The following is a 25083-nucleotide window of genomic DNA, read 5'->3' as shown; positions in this document are numbered from 1 at the left end:
TTTCAATCAGACTCAACACTCTCTTCACAAACAAACAAACAAACACGTTACATTTTTTAAGGAAGTGTGGTCTAGTATATGATCAGAACGTGCAATTATTTATAATACATATGTTTAGATATTAAACTCTTCTAGAGGAGCAGTCAGTGCTTTCCTCTGTCCATGGTGCTGAAATCTGCCGCTCCAGGAGCTGATCACGTGACTGCGGTTCCTCCCTCCGCAGGCTGCTGAGTGTGCGCGCGCTCCTGCGTGGGCTCAGAGAGCGGACAGTTCAGTTCTCATCATGAGCGAGCTGTAGCGAAGCGGGCTCCGGGGCTGCTGTAGTATGCCTGAAGCGTGGAGGGGTCTGAGCAGCTGAATGCGTGACTGCGACTCTGCGTGAATTTTCTCTTTCTCTTGTTTCTCCGTTGAAAGTGTATCATGTGGTGGTGGACGGGTCGTTAGAGTGGGCTCCTGCCCCCGAAATGTGACTGTATTTCGGGGGGGTGGTGCTCCCTAAAGAACATGTAAGAATCAGCAGGAACGCGCGCAGATCCTTCACGGATTCTCAGCCACAATGCAGAAAGGGATCCGGCTGAATGACGGGCACATCACCTACCTGGCTCTGCTGGCGAAGAAGGATGGGACGAGGAGAGGATGCCTGAGCAAGAAAAGCTCAGACAACACAAAATGGCATTCAAAGTGGTTCGCCCTGCTGCAGAACATGCTGTTTTATTTCGAAAACGACTCCAGCTCACGCCCCTCTGGACTCTACCTGTTGGAGGGGTGTGTTTGCGACAGAGCACCGTCCCCGAAACCGTCTCTGTCAGCGAAGGAATGTCTGGAGAAACAGGTAAGACTTCTGCAGAGGTGGAGAGGTAATCCCCTATTTGGAGCCTTCAAATGACTGCAACGTTATTACCAAAAGGAAAATGTTGCATTTTTTAGTTTTAGGCTGCACAACCACAAGGAAAATCCCAGAAATAGAGTTATTATTTTTTAAGTGCTCCTCTAAAAACGTGTCTATTGGTAGTTGGTAACCAAACAGCCATATATAGGAGGGCTTCAAACTTTCCAGAACTTCAGCTCATCGTCACATTTTTGAATGCAGCTCATTTAGCTGGAGCAAACTTAGGCTGCATCCAAACTTTGCAGGTTTCTTTCTTGCAGGGGAGAGCTGCCTCTTTACTTGTCGTTTTGACGTATTGATTTAATTCCCTCTCTTGATATTAATAGCATTCTGTCTTGGCAACTGTGTCTCCCCGGTTTATAGCCAGGCTTTATAGCATTATCACATACTGTTATCAACAGCACTGAATGACAACCCAAAAGGAAGTTCCCGGGTTTGCTTTTGTTTTTGCCAGTGCGTCTTCAGCTTAAAGTCATTTATTGTGTGTTGGAGAGGATGAACAACTTCTAGACTCCCTCAAAGCCAGCCAGAATCTCACATAAAAAACAGCTACGTCCAGCAGAACCAGTTCTGCTGCACCAATCTAAACGTTGAGTAAATATTTCTAAAGAATGTGGTGGTCAAGCTAGTTAAACCAAGACTGCAGTCACCTTCTGAAATCACTTTGTCTTTGCTTTACATGCTCTAAAAGTGGTTTAGACCTTCTTGGTCATGTTTAAAGTAAAGTTTAGGACTTAAAAAGTGTGCCATATCCTCATTCACAATAGAATTCAGTTTAATTTGGACTAAAGAAGATCTTATGGTATTTAATCCAGAATAGTTGTATTAGCAGAGTTAACTCAAAAACTGATACAATTTTAATATAATGTCCTTCAAAAACACACAAACAAAGAGTGACACTGTCTTTAGAGAAGACATTATTGAGTGTAATTCATAGTTTCTGAGATTAAAGTGATCATATTTCATCCTTTTGGTTAAATTACACTTTAAAAGTTTGATCACATTTTCTTTAGAAATTGTTCATTCTTGTTTGACTTGATTACCTTTCGGGGTTGTCAGTTAATGTTGCTGTCCGTGGTGCTGAAACTATTCAATCTCCGTACACTTTACTTTTATTGTGGTCTGTATGTTTAGATTTTACCGTGACAGATAACCAGGAAGTGCTTGTTTGTTGAACATTGGTTTTGGACAACAGTGTGTAGACTTTATGCATGAAATGTGTGCTTGATGATATCTTCGGTGACAGCTGTTCATGCCCACTGCTCCAGTAAATTTATTTCAGCGGTGAATTAAATGGATTAGAAAAACTTCAATTAACATATCCCAGGCTACTGTTGAGCACACATATCTTTAAGTCAAATGAGTCAGGAGTACGCTCGTTTTCTTCTAAAAAAGTGCATGCTTACGGAGCTTTTCTTTTTTCTGCGGTTGCACACGTTGCTGTGTGTGATCAATCATGCCTGCATGTGTCCACGTCTGCACAGCTTGTGCGACTCATCTGATCTTCTGTGTGCTGCCTTGAAGTCTATATTTGCCTCGGTGTGTCTTCCTACATGCACCAGCGTTGATCTTTAAAGCAGAGCCACTCCACAGAGAAGGTGAACTCAGGACAGAAAGTCTAATCAATGCTTCATGTCTCTGATGTTGCACAGATTTCCATTTGACTGTACGCGCTCTGAAAAACACAGGGACGGCAGAGGAGTCGATGATCAGTCTGCAGGGGTCAGATGGTCCCCACATTAAATGTGTTACACGTGTGAATTGCAGCAGGTTCCAGATTATTGTCGAGCGGTGTGTGTCTGTGCACATCAGCCGCTGTGTGTGTTTCAGAGCTGCAAGAGGAATGGTCAGGAGAGTGCTAGATCTTATCCGTCTGTGACAGGAAGAGGGACAATGCAGCGAATAGATGCCAAATCAACTGCCACCTTGCAGGGCTGCAGCGCTTTTTATAGCCCTCACTCCTCAAAAAGGCAAAAGATCTTTCTTAACCTCCCGCTTCGTCTGTCTCTCCACTCTCATTGTATTCTGTCGGAGCGTTCTACTTTTTATACGTTCTTATTCCTCGTTTAAAAGGCGAGCTACGTTTAAGCCCACAGTTACTATGGCAACCCCTATTTGCATCTCAAAAAGTGCATTTGAAGGGGGCTACAAAATGTGAAACCATATGCTTGGGCATTGTGCTTCATTTAGAAAATGCACAAAAAAGTGGGCAAAGGAAAACTTAAAATAAGTCAGCAGGTTTGTTTGTTGCAGAAAAGAAAAAAGAGGTTTTGTTTTAATTATTATGTTGACTTTAAGTTTATTTTTCCATCCAAGCATGAGGTCGCTTATATTAAAATGTTTTATGTAAAAAAAAAAAAGAGGTTCAAATAAAAAAAGAAACAATTTTACAAAAGTTTAGAAAATATTTGACATTTTTGTTGGATTAAAATTGACTGAAGAACATTTGGAAAAAAAAGATTTTTAATTTATTTGTCTTTCTAATAAAATGCAACTTCTGCTTGAGCATTTGAAGAGAGGACCTCCCACTCCTTTAATGATTTCACTTAACCACAGTGGCCGCATCTGTAACCAAATATGAAGTGAAGTAGAATTAAATATAGCAGCCAAACATTAAATAAATCCTGACCCTCCAACTGGCTGAATGTGAAAGATGGGAAACACATTATTGACAAAGGCGTGTTCCTCTGCTTTACTGGAAAAACAGAACATTACTCCCCTTCACTAATGATTTGCTCCTGGCATCTGGGAGGAATAATAATAAAAAGCAATATGTTTGGGTTGTGGGGTCTTCTACAGTGTTATGCAATCTGAAAGCTTGTCTGCACAGCGAGGACCAGCACTTTGTTGTCTTAGGACTTGATTTTATGAGGCTATATTTAAAAAAATCAATTTTTGTTGCCTACAATTGACATAAATGGACCTCCAAATTCAGTAGAGACACTTTACAAGAGTGAAAAAAAAAGTGAAAACCCAACACTGCCAAAAAGATCACTAAAAGATGCCAAAATAAAACAGAAAAAACCCACAGCGTCACAAGGAGGCTTCTGCCAATTCAGAGGTGAGTTGCCAGGTTACAAGACAGAATGCACAGAGGCTTTATAATGAACCTCTCAAGACACTTCCCTCAGGATCTCTGGCTCCCACTCTTTTGCACACATGCACATGTGCATGGATATTTGTGCACGTGTGCCTACGACTTCAGTCAGTCAGTCATTGTTTCTGCACTAACTTAACAAACCTTAATCATGTCTGAGAAAATGTTTTAACTTTTTCTTTTCCAGTATTATTTCACTGTCACGTTCAACCACGACAACCAGAAGGCTCTGGAGCTGCGCACAGAAGACGTCAAGGACTGCGATGAGTGGGTGGCCGCCATCACTCAAGCCAGGTAACTTGCACACCTGACCCCTCACCTGCTCAGTCCACGCTGCATCTGTGCACGTTGTGTTAGAAATTACAAGAGATTTTAGGAGCTACAAGGATTTAAAAAGTGCAGCAAAACGATTCTAACATTTCAAAAGAAAGAAATATGGAATTACCATATGTCTGTCTTTCTATCAATTAAATCATAGATGAAATTAAAACTATACCATTTGAAGTTACTTATTTAGTATTTAGCAAACTTTTGCTTTTATGGTGGATTTTTACTTTTTAATATCAATGACGTAGGATTATGAGAGAAAAAAATTATGCACACCCAAAGGCAATAAAAGCAAAGCAACACCCTCAGCGGAAATGTCAGTGGTGTGCATTTGTTTGGCAAAAGGTCAATTGATCGGCCGCGCTCCAGATTAAATCGATTGGTTGTCTGTCAGGCAGCAGCTCCGACTGTACAGAGTGAAACTGCCTCGTACTGAAATGCACGGCAGGACTGAATTTGAGCGCACATCATATCCATATATGTATATATTTATAGGTGTCATCTGCTTTAATTTGGAAACACTCAATAAGCCCTGCAGAACGTCCACAAAAAGAGTTGAATTGAGTGAAACGCCATGTTTTCTTCCTTAACGGGACAAAAAGCCATCCAAGGATTTAAAAACGGTGGATTGCATAACCGAACAGGTCTAGAGTACGCAGGCGTGGAGTCTGGGGTTCAAACGTTTCACAGGTCTGCTTGAAGAGGACCACTGAAACATGTTAATGAGGCCTTCCTAATCTCTGTGCACGTATGTCTGTGTAGTTACAGAAACCTGGCGACAGAGCATGAGACCCTCATGCAGAAGTATCTTCATCTACTCCAAATAGTGGAGACGGAGAAAACGGTTGCCAAGCAACTTCGACAACAGATAGAGGATGGAGAAATCGAAATAGAACGGCTAAAATCAGAGGTAACTTGATCTACCTGAGTTTGTGTGAAGAGATTTTTTGGTTTCACAATTTTTCAGGAAATTTGGAGGGACAAAGAAGGCAAGAGGGAAACAAAGTAGTGAGGCAGAGATGTCGTCGGCACAAAGAGGTCACGGGACAGAGTCCCCAACCAGAACATTAAGGGGTCAGGATTAGCATTGCAGCTTGCACATTTAGTAGTGCTGCTCAGTGTTTTGTCTCCTCATTATTCAGCCTGAAGAAGATCAAAGCATTACTCTTTAGTGTGCTAATGGATGCTTCAATTGAATTCAGCATTTTCAATATGCATGAGTCAGCTTTTGTTGTACAATGATACTACAGCGTGCACCACAAAATGATCTACTTTTCTGTCTTTTCATGGTTAAGTGTGCGCTAGTAATGGATGTTTAATATCAGCTGTTTATGAAAAAGTTTTCTTGTTCACATTCAGGAGGTTTGAGTGGAGCAGATTGAAGCACAATAGGTGACATTTTGTCATTACTGGTATAGTTTCTTCTTCCATCCACTCTTTGAAGCAGCTAATAGACCAAAGCAAAGTTGATCAAAAGGCTTTTCAACGTGACGACGATGAATAAAACATGCAACCAGTCATTTTCTGTGCTCATCCTGTTCTATGTAGGGTCAAAAGGTGGTGGGGGAGGAGCTTATTGTAGCTGACATCAGGCAGGAGGCGGAGTTTACCTCAGATAGGGACACTCAAAGTTGCAGAAATGCAAACATGAGACCAAAAAAGTTAAATATGGGGATCAAATTATATAAATAGAACCGGACTTTGTAAATTATGTGTCCAAATGACAATTCAATAATAGCAATGAAAAGAGTACCTCAGCAAACACTATTTCAAAAAGTTTAAAATCAGTTAAATGCCATTTTTAGTGGTTAACAGTTTAAATAAACATAAGAAATGTATCCATAGACTGCTAAAAAATATGTTAATCAAACAAAAAGGGAAAATGAAAAAACTGAAATAAAGACTAAATACTTGCACATTTTTAAACAATAATCCCAAAAAACAGCTCAGGGTTGTTTAAAAACATATTTTGCCATCTGATATTTCTTTAAATTAATGTTAACTTAGGCCTAGCCGCAAGGGACTAAAACCTGCAGCTCCAGAGCCACATTTTATTCTCTTTTATTTCTTCATTGTAGCTCCTTAGCTAAACATAAAATAAGTCAGGGAGACGGCTGACCCAGCCAAGTCGACTGTCAGAGTTAGCAGCTCTCTGCTAAGGGATGCCTAACCAAAACTAACTAAAGAAAACAAATAAACAAAGCCCTCAAGCTAAGACTACCAAGGTCCAACTAAAGTAACAAAACCCATCAGTATTTGCCTGCTGAGGACAAAGAGGGGGGAAAAAAGAGTAAAAAATAAATAAATAAAAGAAAATGAATAGCATTTTTTTAAGTAAGAATTACTTAATTAGCATTTATTTAATGTAGATTAGTTACATTTATAAATTGATGGCTGAGGTGCACATAGATGATAAACCATGTAGGTTTTTACATCCCTCTTGACGTCTTGTTTGGTCAACGTTACCTCCAGAATGCACAGATTTTCTAAGTTAAAAGCACATATTATCTTATGCTGCACAACATTAGTTACTAGCTGCCCAGAGCTGCACTGAGATGATCCTGTTTGGCAGTCTTTTATTTTGAAAATAAGGGGAAAATAAATCATATTTTGAGAGATGCTAGATTCTTTTAGTGTATTTGTTTTTATTTGTGCCAAAAAATAGACATAATTCATATTTACTATTAAAAAAAAACAAGGTCATGAAGGCAAATACAATTTTTTTAAGGGTTAAAGTAAAACTATGCGGCTCCTTCTAGGTTTTGATCAGTAGAAAACGAGCCCAAATGGCTCTCTTACTGTTAAAGGTTGCCGACCCCTGATCTAGCCCCATTCTTTGTATTTTGCAAAAGCGGTCCTATTTGTAACCTGTACAACCTGCAGAAAGGCTGATCCTTGTTTTATTATAATCTGCACTAAACATTTGAAATGTTGGCTGTCCCTGTGGCCCCAAAGGCTGGAGAGCCATTCGTAGGTCAAATGCTGGGAATAAATTTCCCTCGGGGGAGACTAACAGTTGATTAGAAATAATCTTTGGAGACTCAGTTGAACTTTCCCACTGAAAAGCTATTTCAGAATTGCCATTTTTTGTTGTTGTTGATGTTAGCAAACTTAAACTGATGACTGTACAGATTTTTTATTTTCTAGTTTAAACCTTCATGCATAAGTCCTGGCTTTTAAATTACTTTCATTGTTATTCCATAAAAAAACATTACTCTAGTTGCACTTTCAGTGAGTTTTAATGTAAAAAAAATAAATACATAAAAATCAACACTACCTTTAGAAAGCTTTCTTGATTCAAAAGTGTTTTTGTCAAAGTTTCAAGTATTTTTGTGGGGGTTCAAACTTTTGTTCTCCTTATGTAAAACTGTCTGAATATGGGTGAAAAGCTCGTTGTGCTGACTTTGCAGATTGCTGCGCTGCTGAAGGACAATGAAAAGATCCAGTCGAATCCAGAGGTGCCTCCCAGTGAGGACGACACGGAGATCAAGAAGATCAAGAAGGTGAAATCTGGCAGCGTTACTGCTTTTTAACCAGAAATTGATTTTATAGGATTTTTTTTGTTAATTTTCTCAATTATTCCAATAAATTGGGTTTAAAATAGGTCGTTTTTCACTTTTAATCCTTTAACAAGTATTTGACATACTATAATTCTATCGTGATAATTAAAAAAAATTACAGAAAATCTTGCAAATTAATCAATCTGCATTTTGCAATTCACAAAGAAAAACTGAAAAACAGAATTCAGCAGTGAGATTTAGTTTTCAATAATTGTGTTTTAAGGCAAAAAAGCAGTAAAATGTTACAAATTGAATTGAAGAATCTTCCATTAATAGACATTTAGAGCAAAAGTATCACAGTCTTTATGTTTGGTACTTCCCATCTTAGGTCCAGAGTTTCCTGAGAGGCTGGATTTGCCGCAGGAAGTGGAAAACCATCATCCAGGACTACATTCGGTCTCCGCACGCGGAGAGCATGAGGAAGAGGAACCAGGTGGTGTTCAGCATGCTGGAGGCTGAGGCCGAGTATGTGCAACAGCTTCACATCTTGGTCAACAATTTCCTGCGGCCACTGCGCATGGCAGCGAGCTCCAAGAAGCCTCCCATCACACACGACGACGTCAGCAGCATCTTCCTGAACAGGTGAGCAGACAGGAAGCGAGAGAAAAACAGAGGAAGAAAAAGTGGTTTGTTACTAACATTTGGCTTTTTTTGTTTGATTAGTGAGACCATAATGTTCCTTCATCAGATCTTCTATCAGGGTCTGAAGGCCAGGATAGCCAGCTGGCCAACACTGGTGCTAGGTAAGAGGCGGAACCTGTCGGTCACACACAAAAAGCAGGATTGTTTCTTAGATTTGTTTAACTTTAAATTCACTCATTCTATTATTTTTCCATGTGGTTTATTCTCTAAATTCTCTTCAAATAAACTTGAGGTATCATCAAAATTAAGACTATCTAAAATAAACTAAAGTAATTCTTTCAAAATGCTGATTTTCCATTTATGTTATACAGGCCTTTACTTGTTGTATCCAACAATCCAGACAAAGTTGCTGGTTCTCTTTCAGCTGACCTGTTTGACATCCTGCTGCCCATGCTGAATATCTACCAGGAGTTTGTGAGGAACCATCAGTACAGCCTGCAGATCCTGGCCCACTGCAAACAGAACCGAGACTTTGACAAGCTGCTGAAGCAGTACGAGGCCAAACCTGACTGTGAGGAGCGGACGCTGGAGACCTTCCTCACCTACCCCATGTTTCAGGTGTGGCTGCATCCTTTTCATAGTTGATCATTCAGGGTAGGATTTTTTTCTATAGCACAAAAAAAAAAAAAAGAAAATTAAAAAAAGAATGTAATCCCATCATTTTTATTTTTTTTCTATAGAGCAAATAAATAAATAAAAATAAAAAATGAAAGAAAGAATGTGATCCCATCACTTTTAATTTTATTTCTTAACCAAAAATGTTTACCTTCTGACTTTACCAGCTTTACAAGTCATTTCAGCTGGAGTCTTTTTACTACATATTTATTAAACACAATGTTGTAGTTTTCCAATTGGTAAGACAACTTTAAATGTTCAAAAATGAAAACAATAAAGCTTCACAGCTAATAATAATGCGATACTTGACTTTCAACCTTTTCTATATGAAAATAAACATTTAAAGACAATAATCTCTCCTTTTGGATGAGGTTTTTATGACATCATTACATTTAGAAAATAAGACTGAAATTATTGGGTGAAAAACTGAAATTCAAAGCTGAGAAATTTAGGAGCAAAAGTCTTCATTATGGTTCTAACAGATGTCTCTGACCTGATTTGGTTCTTTCTAAGATTAAGGGAAGATTTCCTGGCTGACACTGTCACAGTTCAAGATGGTTCTGAATTTTCATTAAATTAGGATACTTTTAGCATAAAATGCTTGTTTTAGATCAGCGGTCTGCAACATTTAATGCTTAAAGAGCCGTTTGGAACAGTTTCTTACTGGCCAAAACCCAGAAAAAACTGCACAATCCAAGTTCACTGTTTAGTCAAATGCACTTTATTCAAGTTTTTGTAGCCATTAAGCCCCTCATAGCTGTGTAATGTTTTTTTTTTTATATCTCCTTTTACTTTTGACAGGAGTACATACAAGTTCCTTTTAAAATAAAGCACACCCCGCATAAAAAAAGATCCAATTTAAAATGTAAAAGCAATTAAAATCTTTAATTATATTTTTTCTCAGTTATCTGACATGTTAAAAGACAAATATAATGACAAAATTAACTAATCAACCAAAACTACAAACCCATTATTTAATGTGGCCTCAGGTTCCAAATATTCATTTCAGACTCCTCTCTCTTTGACTTTCAGATTCCACGTTACATCCTGACTTTGCACGAGTTGCTGGCTCACACTCCGCATGAGCACGTGGAAAGAAACAGTTTGGATTACGCCAAGTCAAAGCTGGAAGAGCTTTCAAGGTAAATCCACCTGGTCAAACTCAGCACAACCTAAAAAACAACGAGAATCTGACGGACTCTTTATGGAGTTTGAATCAAGTTTGACATAAAAAAACAATCTTTATTTCTTTAATCTTTAAATTAATTACCTTTAAGCCCCCAAGACTGGGTGATACTGGATCTGTGACCTCCATCCATCTATATCCCTAATGGGGTCATGGGGTTGCTGGAGCCTGTCTTATGGGTTAAGGCGAGGTACACCCTGTACAGGTCACTAGCATGTTAGGCAACCTAAAGGCTCTTTTTACTTAAAATACAAACCGAATATTGATTTTATAGATCAATATTCTACATTGATTCAAATCCAATAACATATTTGTTAAATCTAACTTCATTGTTTTAAACTGTGACCTAAATGTACTAAAGTCCAATAAGACAGTTCAGAGGAACATAGAGCCAGAAACGTTTTCTAGCTCCTGAAGCTTTGCTGTCCTTTCAGAATCATGCACGATGAAGTGAGCGAGACGGAGAACATCAGGAAGAATCTGGCTATCGAGCGCATGATCGTGGAGGGCTGCGAGGTGCTGCTGGACACCAGCCAGACATTTGTCCGACAAGGTGAAAGAAACCTCATAAACGTAACATACGAGTCAAGTGAAACTCAAACTAAAGCTTCATAAGGGAGAGAGTATTTTAACAATAAGTAAACTAATGGGGTCATTTTTCTCACAGGATCCCTGATCCAGGTGCCGATGAGTGAGAAGGGGAAGATCACCAGAGGGCGGCTGGGATCTCTGTCTCTGAAGAAGGAAGGCGAGAGGCAGTGCTTCCTCTTCTCCAAACATCTCATCATCTGCACTAGAGGATCTGGAGGGAAACTTCATATCACTAAGGTGGAGCATAAAAACTGCTCTGTTTTCACATATTTTCTATCATTTTTATGTCTTTAGTTGGTTCCATCGGTCATTATCTTAAAACATTTAGTGACCAATATGAAAAAAGCTTATTAGTTTCTCTTCATATACTTCCATGCATCTGTGTATGTACTTACCTTGTGCTTAGTGATTTATTGCTTAGTGAAGGATGCTTTAAGGCAGAGAGCTGCACTGAACTCCTGATCTAATGTACTTAAACATTTCTATTAGCTGTTAACATGCTCCGACCTCTCAATCTTGTCACAGAATGGAGTGGTGTCTCTCATCGACTGCACCCTGATGGAGGAGCCAGAGGGCACGGATGATGAATGTAAGCCACGCTGTGTACTTTATACAAATGTCTGGTAAAAAACACTGGATTTGTGCACAATTTGTTCTCACTGATTGTACAACAACAAACAAATCTTACAAATTGACATCTTTAATTCCCATTCAGTCTTCTTTTTATCTTTATTTTACATTTTATGACTCAAAAATGACTTTAAAATATAATAAAACATGTTTAAAATTCACTGAATTAGTTGCCCAATAGAGTCAAAAGAGTTACAATGAATTATTCCTGACCAGGTAACTGACAAAAAAGGAGGTGTAACTTAAAAGAAAAAAGGGTTTTCTAAAAAATGAGCCTGGATGTGACAAACCAATCAAGTGACTCAATTTCAAATAGGCCTTCAAATCCAAATTTTGGTTAGCAAATCAACACAATTTGATCAAACACTGGTTTATTTTCAAATTTCCATTGTTAAAAAAAGCCTTATATTTAGACAGGGCAATTGGTGTAAACTTCATTTATGAGGTTGGAAAGTTTTCAATAAACCAACATTATTTTTTTTTTACTCTCTAGAAATGCCTTGGGATACTTTTAATTTAAATTTAATAAAAATAGATTAATGATAATGATGATTATTATTTAAATGTATTATCTTTTTACTATGCTGTGCTACGCTATGCTATGCTATACTACAGTTTAGCATGTTTCTATGCTTCAAACACATTTACAAGACTGTTGAACTTGCAGCCAAAGAACGCAGCGCTCAGGACACTGAGCACCTGGACTTTAAGGTGATGGTGGAGCCCAAAGACGTCCAACCGTTCACAGTCATCCTTGTGGCTTCGTCACGACAGGAAAAGTCAGCCTGGACAAGCGATATCAGTCAGGTCAGTCATAAATAAGTGGTCAATAAGTTAAATGACCACTAATTCTTACCCCGACTGCTGGTTAGATGACTGATTTCTTCTGATGTGATCAATTTTATGTAATGATCTAATCACTAAGAAGGTATGAGTTGTGTTGCACAGTGAAAATGTGAATCAACAGGTTTGTAAGCTCTCTCCTTTCTCTGTAAGAACTCTTTTTTTTTGTCTCTTCTCTTACCTTACAGTGCATTGATAACATCCGCTGCAATGGGTTGATGATGAACGCCTTTGAGGAAAACAGTAAAGTCACCGTACCTCAGATGATCAAGTAAGAGTTAGTCACCGTTGTATTGCACCGTCTGACTCCTCCTGTAGCATTTCATAAATTTATGAACAATGAAAAAAAATCCTTTCTCTCTAAAAAAATACAATCATTTCCTGCTAGATCGAACTCAAAACCAAAACCTACTATGTTTTCCAATCGTATCGAAAGATGAACAAATTAATAGGTTTCAACCCCAAAAAAGGGACAAGTTGTCAAATTATTCTAGAGGTTTTTTTTGTTCAGATAAAGTTCCACTTCTATATTTTATTACCTTTTGTTAAATCGTTCCAGTAGTTTTTAATCCTGATTATGCAGTTTTTAGCAACCATCAAAAGGCTGGTGTCATTTATAGACATACTCTCTGCAGATCACCAGGAGTTCCTGAGTCGTGGGCACGAAAGTTAGCCTTTCACTAATTTACCAGCATTCCTTTTGTCTACACTTTCTCCTGCTAGCTTATAACACAACACAAGTCCAAGCACATCAGTGTGACCAAAAATAAAAAATACATATATAAAAGCTATCCAGACGTGCTATCACGTCTGTAAGTGAAATATTTAAAATCGGAGCAGAACAGAGAAGACTTTGGCCAGTCCATGACAGTCACAAACATGAGCATTTTCAAGTCGCTGGTTTTCATCTGCTCCTAATCTGTCACAATTTGAATAAAGAAATAGTAAGAAAAAATAGATTTTGTTTTAAATTATTTTCTATATGTCTTCCATCATGAAAAAAACACTACCATAGCATGTTTAAAATACCAAAAACACAATTTTTATTGAAGTGGGTCTTTGAGAAAGTGAATATTTTCCCCTGACTCAGTCATTTACAATGAAATGTGCCCTTGAATCCATGTGGGTAACATTCCCCCCTCTCTCTTGACCTGTTTTACAGGTCAGACACCAGCCTGTACTGCGATGACGTCGATATCCGCTTCAGTAAGATGATGAACTCTTGCAAGGTGCTGCAGATCCGCTACGCCAGCGTGGAGCGCTTGTTGGAGAGGCTCACGGATTTGCGATTCCTCTCCATTGACTTCCTGAACACCTTCCTCCACTCATATCGTGTCTTCACCAGTGCTGATGTGGTATTGGACAAGCTCATCACCATCTACAAGAAGCCAATCAGTGCCATTCCTGCACGGTAAGAGAGCCTGCAGGCTAAAGTTAGAGAATGAACATAGAATAAGCTCTTGATAGTTTATGTGATTCGTTTTTTGACAACTTCCCTGCTAACCAGCAAAAAACAGCCCCCTAGAAATAAGTCATAAGTTCTTCAAATTTGAAACAATTTCCTTAAACAAAGAGGTGTGAGTATTATAAGTCACAGGAGCCCAAAATATAGAAGTATTAGAATAAAGAAGGAAATTATCTTATGTTGTGTTGGAGAAGCCGCTGTAAAGCTTTTAGCCTCATCGCTACACGGAACCATTGATCTCCTTTACAATCCACTAAAGACACGGATGACGTTGAGAAACAAGATTTATTTGTTTCAAAGAGCTTTACAAAGGCATCAGTAAGCATGTCTCCATGTCTGGATTTATGAGATGAATCTATTTTTTTTATGACGATCTTTAGAGCTGAACGATGGCGCTTTCAGCGGTACTTCCATGTCTCTGTTATTCAGTTTGATCACTTGCCGTAACGTATTAGTTTGAGGAGGAAAAAAATAAAAACAAGTGTTGAAGCAAATAAGAAAAATATCATAAAGTTCAGGCGGAGAACCATCGGATTCTCCTCTATGTTTGTTTTTGATGGCACTTCTTCCTCAGTAGCAAATACTGATATATTTACCGGCAGTGCCCTCTAATGGCTCTTAGTGGGAAACAAGTGCTAGAGGGCAACAGATTGTGGGAAAATACAATTATATGAGCAAATATTTATTTTTTAAAAAGTCACGTATAAGTCACTCCTGAGTATAAGTCCTGGCCAAACTTAGCAAAAAACTGACACTTATATTAGAAAAAAATATGGTAATCTACTGAAATCGAGGAATTAATTTATATTTCTACAATCCGATTATAATTGATATTGGAAAACATTATTTGGATTGAGACATCAAAGGTTTACTTCCATTACAGTTGATGAGACACATGCTTTTTTTTAATAGTCAGTTTGTGCTGCAGGAAAAGCTATAACTACACTGCTTATGTGGCAGCCATGGTGCAGAGGTCAACCTCTGATTGGACAATCGCAGTTCAGTTTTCGTTCTGCATGCCAATGTGTTGAAGTGTCCTTGATCAATGCAATGACGCCCACATTGCTGGTGTTTATGGGTTGACGCCAGTGTTCAGCAGTGTGTGAATATGTCTGTGTGTCAATGGGACTGTAAAGCGTTTTGGACCTTCAAAGAATGTTATTTTTACAAGTTCCTCAATGTGTGGAGGATTCCATCAACTTGAAATAAGTGAAACAGGAACAAAGTTTGGAATTTGCTCCCATTTCCCCCTGAGATGCAGCAGCACTGGTGCAGTGAGGAGGTGGGACTTCCCCAGAGTCTGAATTAGTCTTTGCTCTCTCATGGTCTGTCTGTAAGCAGCCGCCGTATTCTGTCCAGGTGAGGATGGAGCTAAAGCGGGGGTCACCTCCTCTGTCTTCATCCATCAGAGCTAATTGGGTCCCGCCCATTCCTTCTCGTCACTCCCTCCTCCTCCTCCTCCTCACTGCGCCTATTCTTTGCCCACCTTTATCTGTTTTCTCACTTTTAATTTCTTTCCAAGAGTCTGACCATCCCTCTTGCTGCTGCGCTGTCACCATGGCAACCCTTTACTCTGCTGCAGGACCCCACCCTCTCCCCTTCCCTCCTGTCTTCTCCCTCTCTCCCCATCATCTGCAGCAGATCCACGGTATTAAATATTGATGTCGGTGTTTTGCACCCTGCTCTCATGTTGTCACCTTTCCTCTGTTTTTGTTGTAGCCCCTTATCCACTCCCTGCTTTCACTTTACCTGTTGTTTTTTTAAAATTTTGCTCCCAAAAAGTCTTGACTTTTTTTTCCTGAATTTCCGCAACGAGAAACATCAAGGCTGCAGCCATCACCATATAGGGCTGGAGGCTTCCCACTCGCCCACTCCCAGCATGCAGCCGTCAGTGTGGTGGAATCCATATCCACTATGTTGCATTAAGTCCCGCTTCACGCCCTCCCTCGCTGCTTTCCTGTTTACCCCTCACTTTTTTTTTCCTTTCTGTAAACCCCTGCCTCCTTCTCTCCCTCGCTCTCCATTAGGCTTCCCTTTTCTCCGCTCCTCTCTTGCCATGTCTCTGTGGGCCTCCCTTGGGCTGGTTGCTGTTGGCAGCACCCGTACCTCCCACATTGTCACTTGACATGCTATTTATAGGCCTTCAGAGGGGGTGGCTCTCAGTGCAAGGAAGATGCTGTCTTAAACAATGTAGCTTAAATAAAAGAGGCAGGAGCTCCAGAGAAGCCCTGCAGTTAATGTGTCCCCACTCTGCTTCTGACACGTGCAGCATGCACCCCCGTCACCGTGTAACCTTTTCTCCCTCTTTGCACCTCCTCAGATCAGGCTCTTTTCAACCCAATTTAGAAAGAAGCCCCACTTACAGTTCTGTTTCCGTTTCATCCCAACTCTCTGTGTTCTGCACCCCACAGCTCTTTGGAGCTTTTCTTTGCCAGCAGCCAGAACAACAAACTCCTCTACGGCGAGCCACCCACGTCGCCACGTGCCAGCCGCAAGTTCTCCTCCCCTCCTCCCCTCTCCATCACCAAGACGTCGTCTCCCAACCGCCGTCGCAAACTTTCCCTCAACATTCCCATCATCACAGGCGGCAAAGCCCTGGACTTGGCTGCGCTCAGCTGCTCTCCCAACGGCTATGCAAGCATGCACTCCTCCATGTCCCCCTTCAGTAAGACCACGCTCGACATCAACAAGCTCTACGTGTCCAGCACAATGGCCAGCAAAATCCCAGACGAAGCAGAGCCCAAAGCTGAAGGGAAAGCTGAGGAGGCCGTCCTCAACAAGCAAGGTTAGCTGCATGGACTGCTCCTCTATGTCAGTGTGGATCGGATTTACTCAGCAGAGAAACCTTCACAACAATTATAATTCTTTCTGCAGTATAAGAAAAAAAATCTGTATTCAGGATGTAGTAGTAAAGTTTATTAAATCAAGTAGAAATCAGATTTTTAATAGACACAAGAGATATTTATTCCATCTCAAGTTGTCATGATGACCTTGCACGTTTGTCTGTAATTTGTTTCTCTCTCCTAACTTTGACATTTTCATTCCCAGATTTGTCAGTGAGGGAAGAATGTGATGAAGAACCAAGTCAAAGTGATGAGGCAGAGGCAGAAATGTCGTCCCCAAAATCTCCATCCACTCCCAAGAATGTCAAGTCAAAGAACTCTGGTACAATGCACCTCTCTCCTAAACCATAAAACCTGGTGTTTACATGTAAACCCAACAAGGCAGATAGGAAGGAAAAACTGACAAAAAGTAGGAACTTACTTGTTGATTTTTAAAACAAATAAGTTTTAAGCAATTTAAGAAGGTGAAATATTTGTTGGATTCAGTGAGAAGACCAGCAGCAGATTTATTAATGATTTTATCTTCAACTTCCACTCTGATGATCTTTTGATCCATTATAAATTATTTCCAGTGGTCTTTTAATTATGATTAAGCTGTTTTTTTTAGTAATGATTTAATATAAGGCAACATAGTTTCTGCAGAGCTCATTAGAAATTTGCCTCTGAGGTTGTGGGCGGAACTGTTGGTGCGAAGTAATCCTCCATTTCCCATCATCCCTCTGTTTGGTCGCTTTCCCAGTAGCTCACAGCCACTTAAAACCCTGGCATGACATTAATGGTGCAGCAAAAAATGGTGAGCAATTTTGGAGTAATTCATCTGCACAGTTTCGAGCCATTGATTAATTTGTCACAAATACAATCTTTTGTGAATGGCATTTTTGTTGTCTGCTCCTGATTCACGTCAATTTAAACTAACAAAAACTCAGAGATGCCTTAAGCTTAATTTTCTTTATATATGTCCTCCATCACGAGAAAAATTCAACAAGAACATGTTAAAAACACTAAAAACACAATTTTTATTGGAGCGGATCTTTGAAATAGTCGTATCTAAACCCACAGCTTTCTCACACCCACCTCGTAAAATATGGAGGTATGGTTCTAGTCTCTAGTTTCACTTTTTTGGCGGTTTGGGTGTCCCCAGCTTGCCGTTTTTTTGATGTGCTGGCTGTTCCCATTAAATCAAGGGTCCACAAACCGGTACCAGTCCAAGGGCCGCTCAGTACCTGGCCACAGACAGGGAAAAAAATGCATTTACTAATCAGGGGTTCCCAACCCTCAGGATGCGGACCGGTACCCTAATTCGGTACTGGTTCCGTGTTTGGTACTGCGTCCTGATGGTAATTTAATGGAAACAGCCACCACGTCAAAAAACGACGAGTTGGGGACACCCAAGACATCAAAAAGTGGAGGAAACCCAAACCATACGTCCATGTATGACGAGTTGGGAGTGAGATTGTGTAAATCTAAACACAAGTTGTGTGAAATTATAGCTACAAAGCAGAACTCTAAATACTGATTAAATGTTCTCCCAGCTGTTATCAATGTCTATTGTTCGTTGGCACTTTTTAAAAAAATGAAAAAGTTCAAATGAGTTTGTTTCACGCAAAAGGTTCACGAGGTATTATTACCATCCTGGCAGGAAACTGATGTAAAAAGGCAAACCCTCAGATGGAGATAAACAAATATAGCAACAGCCGACTTATGAAAACTTTTTTCTCGGTGAAGGATAAGCACAGATAAAGCCAAATAAGGTCTGGAGAAAAACCACCCACAGCATCCTGGCCCTCCCCGTGCCGCAGAGAGGGAGCATCCACCCCGTAGGTAGTCAAGCACAATTCATCCCCAGTGTGTTCTCTTCCTACGTTACTGGATACAAGGGAAGCCAGTGCCTTTTGTGAGTAGGTGGAAGGAAACCTTGTACCTTAGCAACGATGTACGTGTTCTTCCATACCGCCCCCGGCTTCACGGAGGAAGGCAGAGAGGGAAGAAGGGAGTAAAGGAGGGAGGCAGTTGCTGCCATGAGCTGCAGGACACACTGTGCTGCATCTGTTTCAGCTCTCTGATGCGCTCTAATGGCCAACAACAGCCTTTAATTATACTTATTTGCTACTATATATTTACTTAATGTCACACAGAGATTCACAACCTTTGCAGTTGCCGAAAAAAAATCCTTTTTCAGCCCAAACTTTCCACTTTTCACTAATTTTACAAGTACTGTGATAATAAATGTATTTAGATAAAAAATGAATTTGTTTTTTTTTTTTCTGCAGAGTTTTCCCTGTTTAACTTCAACAATGGCATGGTGGTGTCATCCTGTCGAGAGCTGGAAAACAACCGCAGTGCCCTTTCTGCTGCGTCGGCCTTTGCGATCGCCACAGCTGGAGCCAATGAAGGCACGCCGACCAAGGAGAAGTACCGCCGGATGTCTCTGGCCAGCACAGGTCAGAAAAATAAAGAAGCATTTTATCTTCCATTAAAAAAGGTCTAATGTCAAGAGTGTTCCTGTATTTCACTGATGCATACATTCATCTTCATCACAATTCAAAAAAATAAAAGTATTTGTGAAGTTAAAATAAAAATTACACTTTATAAAATAAAAAAACTAAAAGAAAATTTCACATGAGGAGATAAAAGGCAACACTAATTAACTCTTAATGGTAATTAAATCAAAATAATTTCTCATGCATATAATTATTGTATTTTTTATAATAATTTGGGAACACTAGCTTTTACAGTACAGTACTTACTGGGTGTGTAGATGGTACCTAGAGTGAAAATAGGGCAACCTTTCTTTAATAGTCCACTTTTGCCTATTTAAAAGGTACTTTCTGTGTACGTACGCTCTTCTTACACATGGTAAGTACTATGAAACACAATTAAACTAACCACATGAATTCAAAGTACTCACAAGGTACTTTCTGCATAACTACTCTCTTCTTACACAGTAAGTACCATGAAACACAAAAAACCTAACCAAATGAATTCAAGGTACTCAAAAGGTACTTTTTGTATACCTACTCCCATCGTACACATGATTACTGCCATGAAACACATAAACTAACAACATGAATTCAAGTACTCAAAAATCACTTTTTGTGTACCTACTCTGCTGACACATGGTTAGTACTATGAAACCTACAAACTTACCACATGAATTCAAGGTACTAAAAATGTACTTTTTGTGTATCTTACATATGGTAAGTGCCACGAAACACATAATAATAATAATAATAGACACAAAAGTAGCACATAAATACAAACCATCAAGAGAGACATATTAACTTACCATGTAAGTAGGCCTACCTCATAAAAACTTTGTAGGTACTATGGAAGTAGCACATAAGAACAACAAGTGCCACATAACTACTTACATAAGTATCACGTAGATACCCAGTATGTACCGTAGTAGGTACCATATAGGCACCCTATTAAATACCCAGTAAGTACCGTACTGTAGACATTTTTTTCATTCTTTAAACTAAAATAATTTTCTGCCGTAAAGAGTCATTGTAGTAAAAAAGACGATTATGGTTTTGCTACATCTTATGTATTATTTTAAAATGTCCTCTGCAAATTATATCACAGGGATTCCAGCTTTATTTATCGATAAAAATAAAAAAGTTACTTAACTTATTCCTGTCGTAGCATATATGAATGTATATCTGTGTTAAAACTTTGCTTTCCTCTTTCTCAGGTTTTCCTACTGATCAGAGGAATGGAGACAAAGAGTTTGTCATCCGCAGAGCCGCCACCAACAGAGTGCTGAATGTGCTGCGCCACTGGGTCTCCAAACACTCACAGGTGCAGCTTCTTTGCTTTGCTTCTCTACATGTATTTGGTGTGTATACAGTAAATGGGATTAGAGCTCACTGCTGTTGTCTTTGTGTGGATTTGTAGGACTTTGAGCTCAACTCAGAGTTGAAAATGCGTGTAATTGGCTTCCTGGAGGAAGTGATGCACGATCCTGAGCTGCTGACACAAGAGAGAAAGGCAGCTGCCAACATTATCAGGTAGATTTTTATAATTCCCTGACAGAGGTACATGTATATTTAAAGTATTTGAAATTTGAAGTTTTTCTTTAAAATAATAATGAACTAAAAATTTAGTGGGTAAAAATAATCCAAGTTGGGCTGTTTTAACCTAACTCTGAGGCTTAAAAAGGATTTTTTGCTGCGTTTTCTTAAAAAAATCTTAGGAAAAAAACATAAATTTGGTTCAAATTAAACTACTATAACCCAAAAAATGTAATTTTTGGTCCAAAAGGTAACCAAAAGTTATATCCCAACATGAAAAACCCAAGAATTAGAGTGTATAAAATAACCAAAGTGTTTTAAGAGTGACAACAATGAGCAATTCTTTATTTATTCTAGAACTACCAACATGAAAAATATCAAAACTGATCAGAAAACAATAAACTACATCATATGTCATCATTCATTCAAGCAAATTCACAAAGTTACTAAACATCATGCAAATCTATGTGCAGGACTCTCACTCAGGAGGATCCTGGAGACAGTCAAGCCACCATTGAAGAGATCACAAAGATGGTGAGAGGGCTAAAAAAAAAAAAAAAGCTGTCTGTAAGCTCTTCCCTGGAAGTCGTTTGCGCTCCAGTTTTAGTCATCGTTTGTGTGGGTTCCTGTGTTTTTAGGCCATGGAGGAAAGTAAGACTGAACCGTTTGAAAACCACTCAGCCTTGGAGATTGCTGAGCAGCTCACGCTGCTCGATCACCTGGTTTTCAAAGTCATTCCCTACGAGTGAGTTCATGCAAACGTGTGTACATGGGTGAACAAACACTGGCACTGAGTCATGCATGGAAACAACTGCAGAGCATGGAGGCTGACAGGAAGTCTTTAAAAAGGGAGCACTGACATCTATTCTTGAATAATAATAATATATATTTTTGAACAGGGAGTTCTTTGGTCAAGGATGGATGAAGAACGATAAGAACGAAAGAACACCCTACATCATAAAGACCTCCAAACATTTTAACGACGTGAGTGATTCCTGCTAATGAGAACGACAGATCCAGAAGGAAAGAACTACAAGTGTTTTATCCCCTCCATCAGATCAGCGACAGGATTGCCTCAGAGATCCTGCAGTGGGACGATGTCAACATGCGAGTGGCCGTCTTAGAAAAATGGGTGGCTGTGGCCGACATCTGCCGCTGCCTGCACAACTACAACGCCGTGCTGGAGATCACCTCCTCGCTCAACCGCAGCTCCATCTTCCGCCTCAAGAAGACCTGGCTCAAAGTGTCCAAGCAGGTATCAGTCACTATCTGATGAAGATGTCCAGGAATGTGAAAAAAGGGATCCATAAACTCCATTATTCACACTTAGTGGTTTAAGAATCCCAAACTTCACATGTCCTGCAAATAGTTTGGAACACTTCAAGAACAATACCTATTTATGAAGGACAGTTTTTCATTTTCCATATTTTTCTTAATTTAAGGGTTTTTCTTTGGTTTTTGAGTCTTTATTGAAAAAAACAAAAACAAAAGATGTTTGGATATGAATGGAAGGCAGGACAATGTTAGTCAGCCCTGAAGATGCTGGCCCACCTCAAAGTAGGCAGATGTAAATGTGAAACTGTAGAGAACAAAGCAAGTGTCATCCCATGTTTGCACTCATGAGATGTTTTTGTTCCACTTCTTTGCGTTTTATTCTGGTCCAAAACATCAAATTAAACATGTAAAATGCTCATGCACACATAAAAAAGGGTATCATGAAAAATTGGACACTCTAAAATCAAAGAGGAAGTAATGTTTTTATTTTCAACTCATTTTTAGACCAAGACTGTGATCGACAAGTTACAGAAGTTGGTGTCATCAGAGGGTCGGTTCAAAAACCTGAGAGAGGCACTGAAAAAGTAAGAAGTCCTGGTTTTCTTATGGAGTTTGGCAGATCCTTATTTGCATCTTTCCAATCATCCCTCCCTCATTTGTCTGTTTGCTCCAGCTGTGACCCTCCTTGTGTTCCCTACCTGGGAATGTACCTGACTGACCTGGCCTTCATCGAGGAAGGAACGCCCAACTACACCGAGGACAACCTGGTCAACTTCTCCAAGATGAGGATGGTAACGAACATCAATGCACTCTTTTTCACTTTTTCTACATCGAGAGCATTATATCTCTGTCCTTCTTCTTAAATTCACCAACAAAATAATCAGCATGATGGATTTTAACGATTTTTTGTAACTTCCTTCCAGATTTCACACATTATCAGAGAAATACGACAATTTCAACAAACAGCTTACAAGATAGATTATCAGACAAAGGTGAGATCATGTTTACGCTTTAATGCTGCATTAAAAACTTTTCGAACTTGCACTTGACAAGAGCTGCTCCAGCACCGGGTGGTTGTGGTGCAGAGGCAGAGTGGTTGACCTCTGATTGGAAGACCACAGGATGGGTTCCCACCCTGCCCACCCATGGGCCAAAGTATCGATGGGGGAGATTAAACCCCACATTACTCCTGGTGGTTGGTGATAGCACCAGTGTTATAGGCAATGGAGGGCATCAATGTGTGCACAGGTGAATGGGACTGACTGTAAATCACTTTTGACCCTCAAGGAAGGTCAAAACTGCTTTATACGTACACGCCATTTACCGTTTCTATGTACTGGTTTCTTTTTAAAAGTATCCACAGATGGTGCAAGGATTCATAGCAATTGGTTTTGGCTCAATATTTTGTTTAAAGATCCAAGACTTTAAGGCCCACTCTATTTTGACCGCTCTGTTTGGACCGTCCTGTTTGGACCAGTCTGTTTAGACTGTTCTGTTTTGTGATTCTGCAGGTTGCAAAGTACCTGCTGGACAACAGCACAGCGTTGGACGAGGAGAGCCTGTACAAAGCTTCTCTGAGAATTGAACCCAAAACTTCATCATGAAGACGACACGTCTATTTTTGTTCTCTTGAAGAAGCAAGACTTCAACATGTAACTTTACTATTATTTGTATTAGACAGAGTAGGCTGTGCCCCTTTAGTATCTGCTCCCAAATGAACTTGTTGTGGATAGTTGTTATCATAGGCAGAGTAGAAGTCCAGAGAACTTTTATTTCTATATTGATGTTATTTTTGTATTGTTGTACATTTAGTTTATTTTTATTTAAACTAAGAGAACAAAAAATCACTTTTTTGTGTGCCAGATGTCACTCGAAAACTACAATTATGCAGCTGCAAAAGCTTTTCTTTTTGGAGAATAAACATTTAAATATGTCCTTTTATTTGCTTCCCAAAACGGTTGATCATTTAGATTTGCAGCTATTCAATTTCAGCGTGAAAACAAGATAAATTTAAAATCTTGGCATGTTGAACTGAAGGCCAATATTATTTAAGTGAGAAATAAAACCCTTTTTATCGTTGTTGAGTATGGAAAAAACATTTGAAAATGTTTTGTTTTCAACCAGCAGACAGTTAATATCTTATTGTCACTTTATTCCCCTGGTGGGCAACGTGATGTAAATACAATGTAAACACCAGGCAATGTATGTAGCAGATATAACTAATTTTAAGCCACTTTAGGAAGTTAAATTCCCAGCTTCTAGACTCAGACAGTGTGAGCCACTGTCCTGATCATTAATTCTCTTTGGCCAGTGCATTATGAGTTTGCCTTAATCATAAAAAAGATTATATAACAACAAAAGTATGTAAACTATTTTGTTCTACAATTTGCCAATGGAACATAAATATTGGCTGTGTATAATATTATGTACAGGCAGTCATTTTCTTAATGTGCAATGTGTATAAGTACAAGAAAAAAAACATCCTTTGAAATGTGTTATTCTTATGAACGTTCAGCTCTGTAACAACTTTTCTGTGTATGATACCTAAAAAAACTGATGAAAACAACTTATAAGTGTAACACATTCTGCATCCTGTCTGTTTCAACGTGCTGACAGGAACTTTACAGTAATATTATTGTGCTTCTTCTTGGAATACTTCTATGTATTTTTTACATGCTTTGTATTGAAAACACCTTAAGCTTGATGGGCAGGCATGTTTCACTTTCACGTGTTCAAATCGAACTTGTATCTAGAACCGTATGTGAACTGTATTTAAACGCCAACCTTGCACAATAATCTTTACCCTCTAACAGGCACATCCGATGTTTGCAGTGAGCAATACCCTGTGATATGAGAATAATCTTTCAGTCTATTTCAACAGCTTGAGTAGTATTTCCAGTTTTGTATAAAAGTGTATTCTTTCCTGATTACCTCTTGTTAATAAATCTACTCTTTCTCAGGGGGAGACATTTCTCAGAGACTGCTGTATATCTTTCACATTGAGAGTTTTGTCTTAAAGGAGGGATGTAGTGATTCATTTGAAGAACGATTCAGTTCATATCATAATTTGTGGTTGATGATCACTTTTTGCTGCCATCACTTGAGTG

General features: G+C 39.2%; 1 protein-coding gene across 1 annotated transcript; it reads left to right on the top strand.

Annotated features, from left to right (window-relative positions):
• Positions 1-241: 241 nt before the first annotated feature.
• LOC112160998 (ras-specific guanine nucleotide-releasing factor 1) lies at positions 242-24954 on the top strand. The gene is made up of 27 exons (XM_024295947.2): positions 242-832; positions 4174-4280; positions 5076-5223; positions 7724-7816; positions 8202-8455; positions 8537-8616; positions 8880-9073; positions 10163-10272; positions 10751-10869; positions 10984-11144; positions 11433-11496; positions 12205-12344; positions 12569-12651; positions 13543-13791; positions 16257-16630; positions 16894-17010; positions 18959-19129; positions 20383-20489; positions 20586-20698; positions 21175-21235; positions 21340-21446; positions 21601-21685; positions 21759-21956; positions 22481-22560; positions 22650-22767; positions 22900-22968; positions 23488-24954. Exons 1-27 carry the CDS (start codon positions 557-559, stop codon positions 23578-23580), a joined length of 3771 nt encoding a protein of 1256 aa, XP_024151715.1. The 5' UTR covers positions 242-556; the 3' UTR covers positions 23581-24954.
• The last annotated feature ends 129 nt before the right edge of the window (positions 24955-25083 follow it).

The sequence above is a fragment of the Oryzias melastigma genome, linkage group LG3 (genome assembly GCF_002922805.2).
Source record: "Oryzias melastigma strain HK-1 linkage group LG3, ASM292280v2, whole genome shotgun sequence".
NCBI lineage: Eukaryota > Metazoa > Chordata > Actinopteri > Beloniformes > Adrianichthyidae > Oryzias > Oryzias melastigma.
Note: the sequence above shows the minus strand (reverse complement) of the source record. Positions and strands in the feature narration are given on the sequence as shown.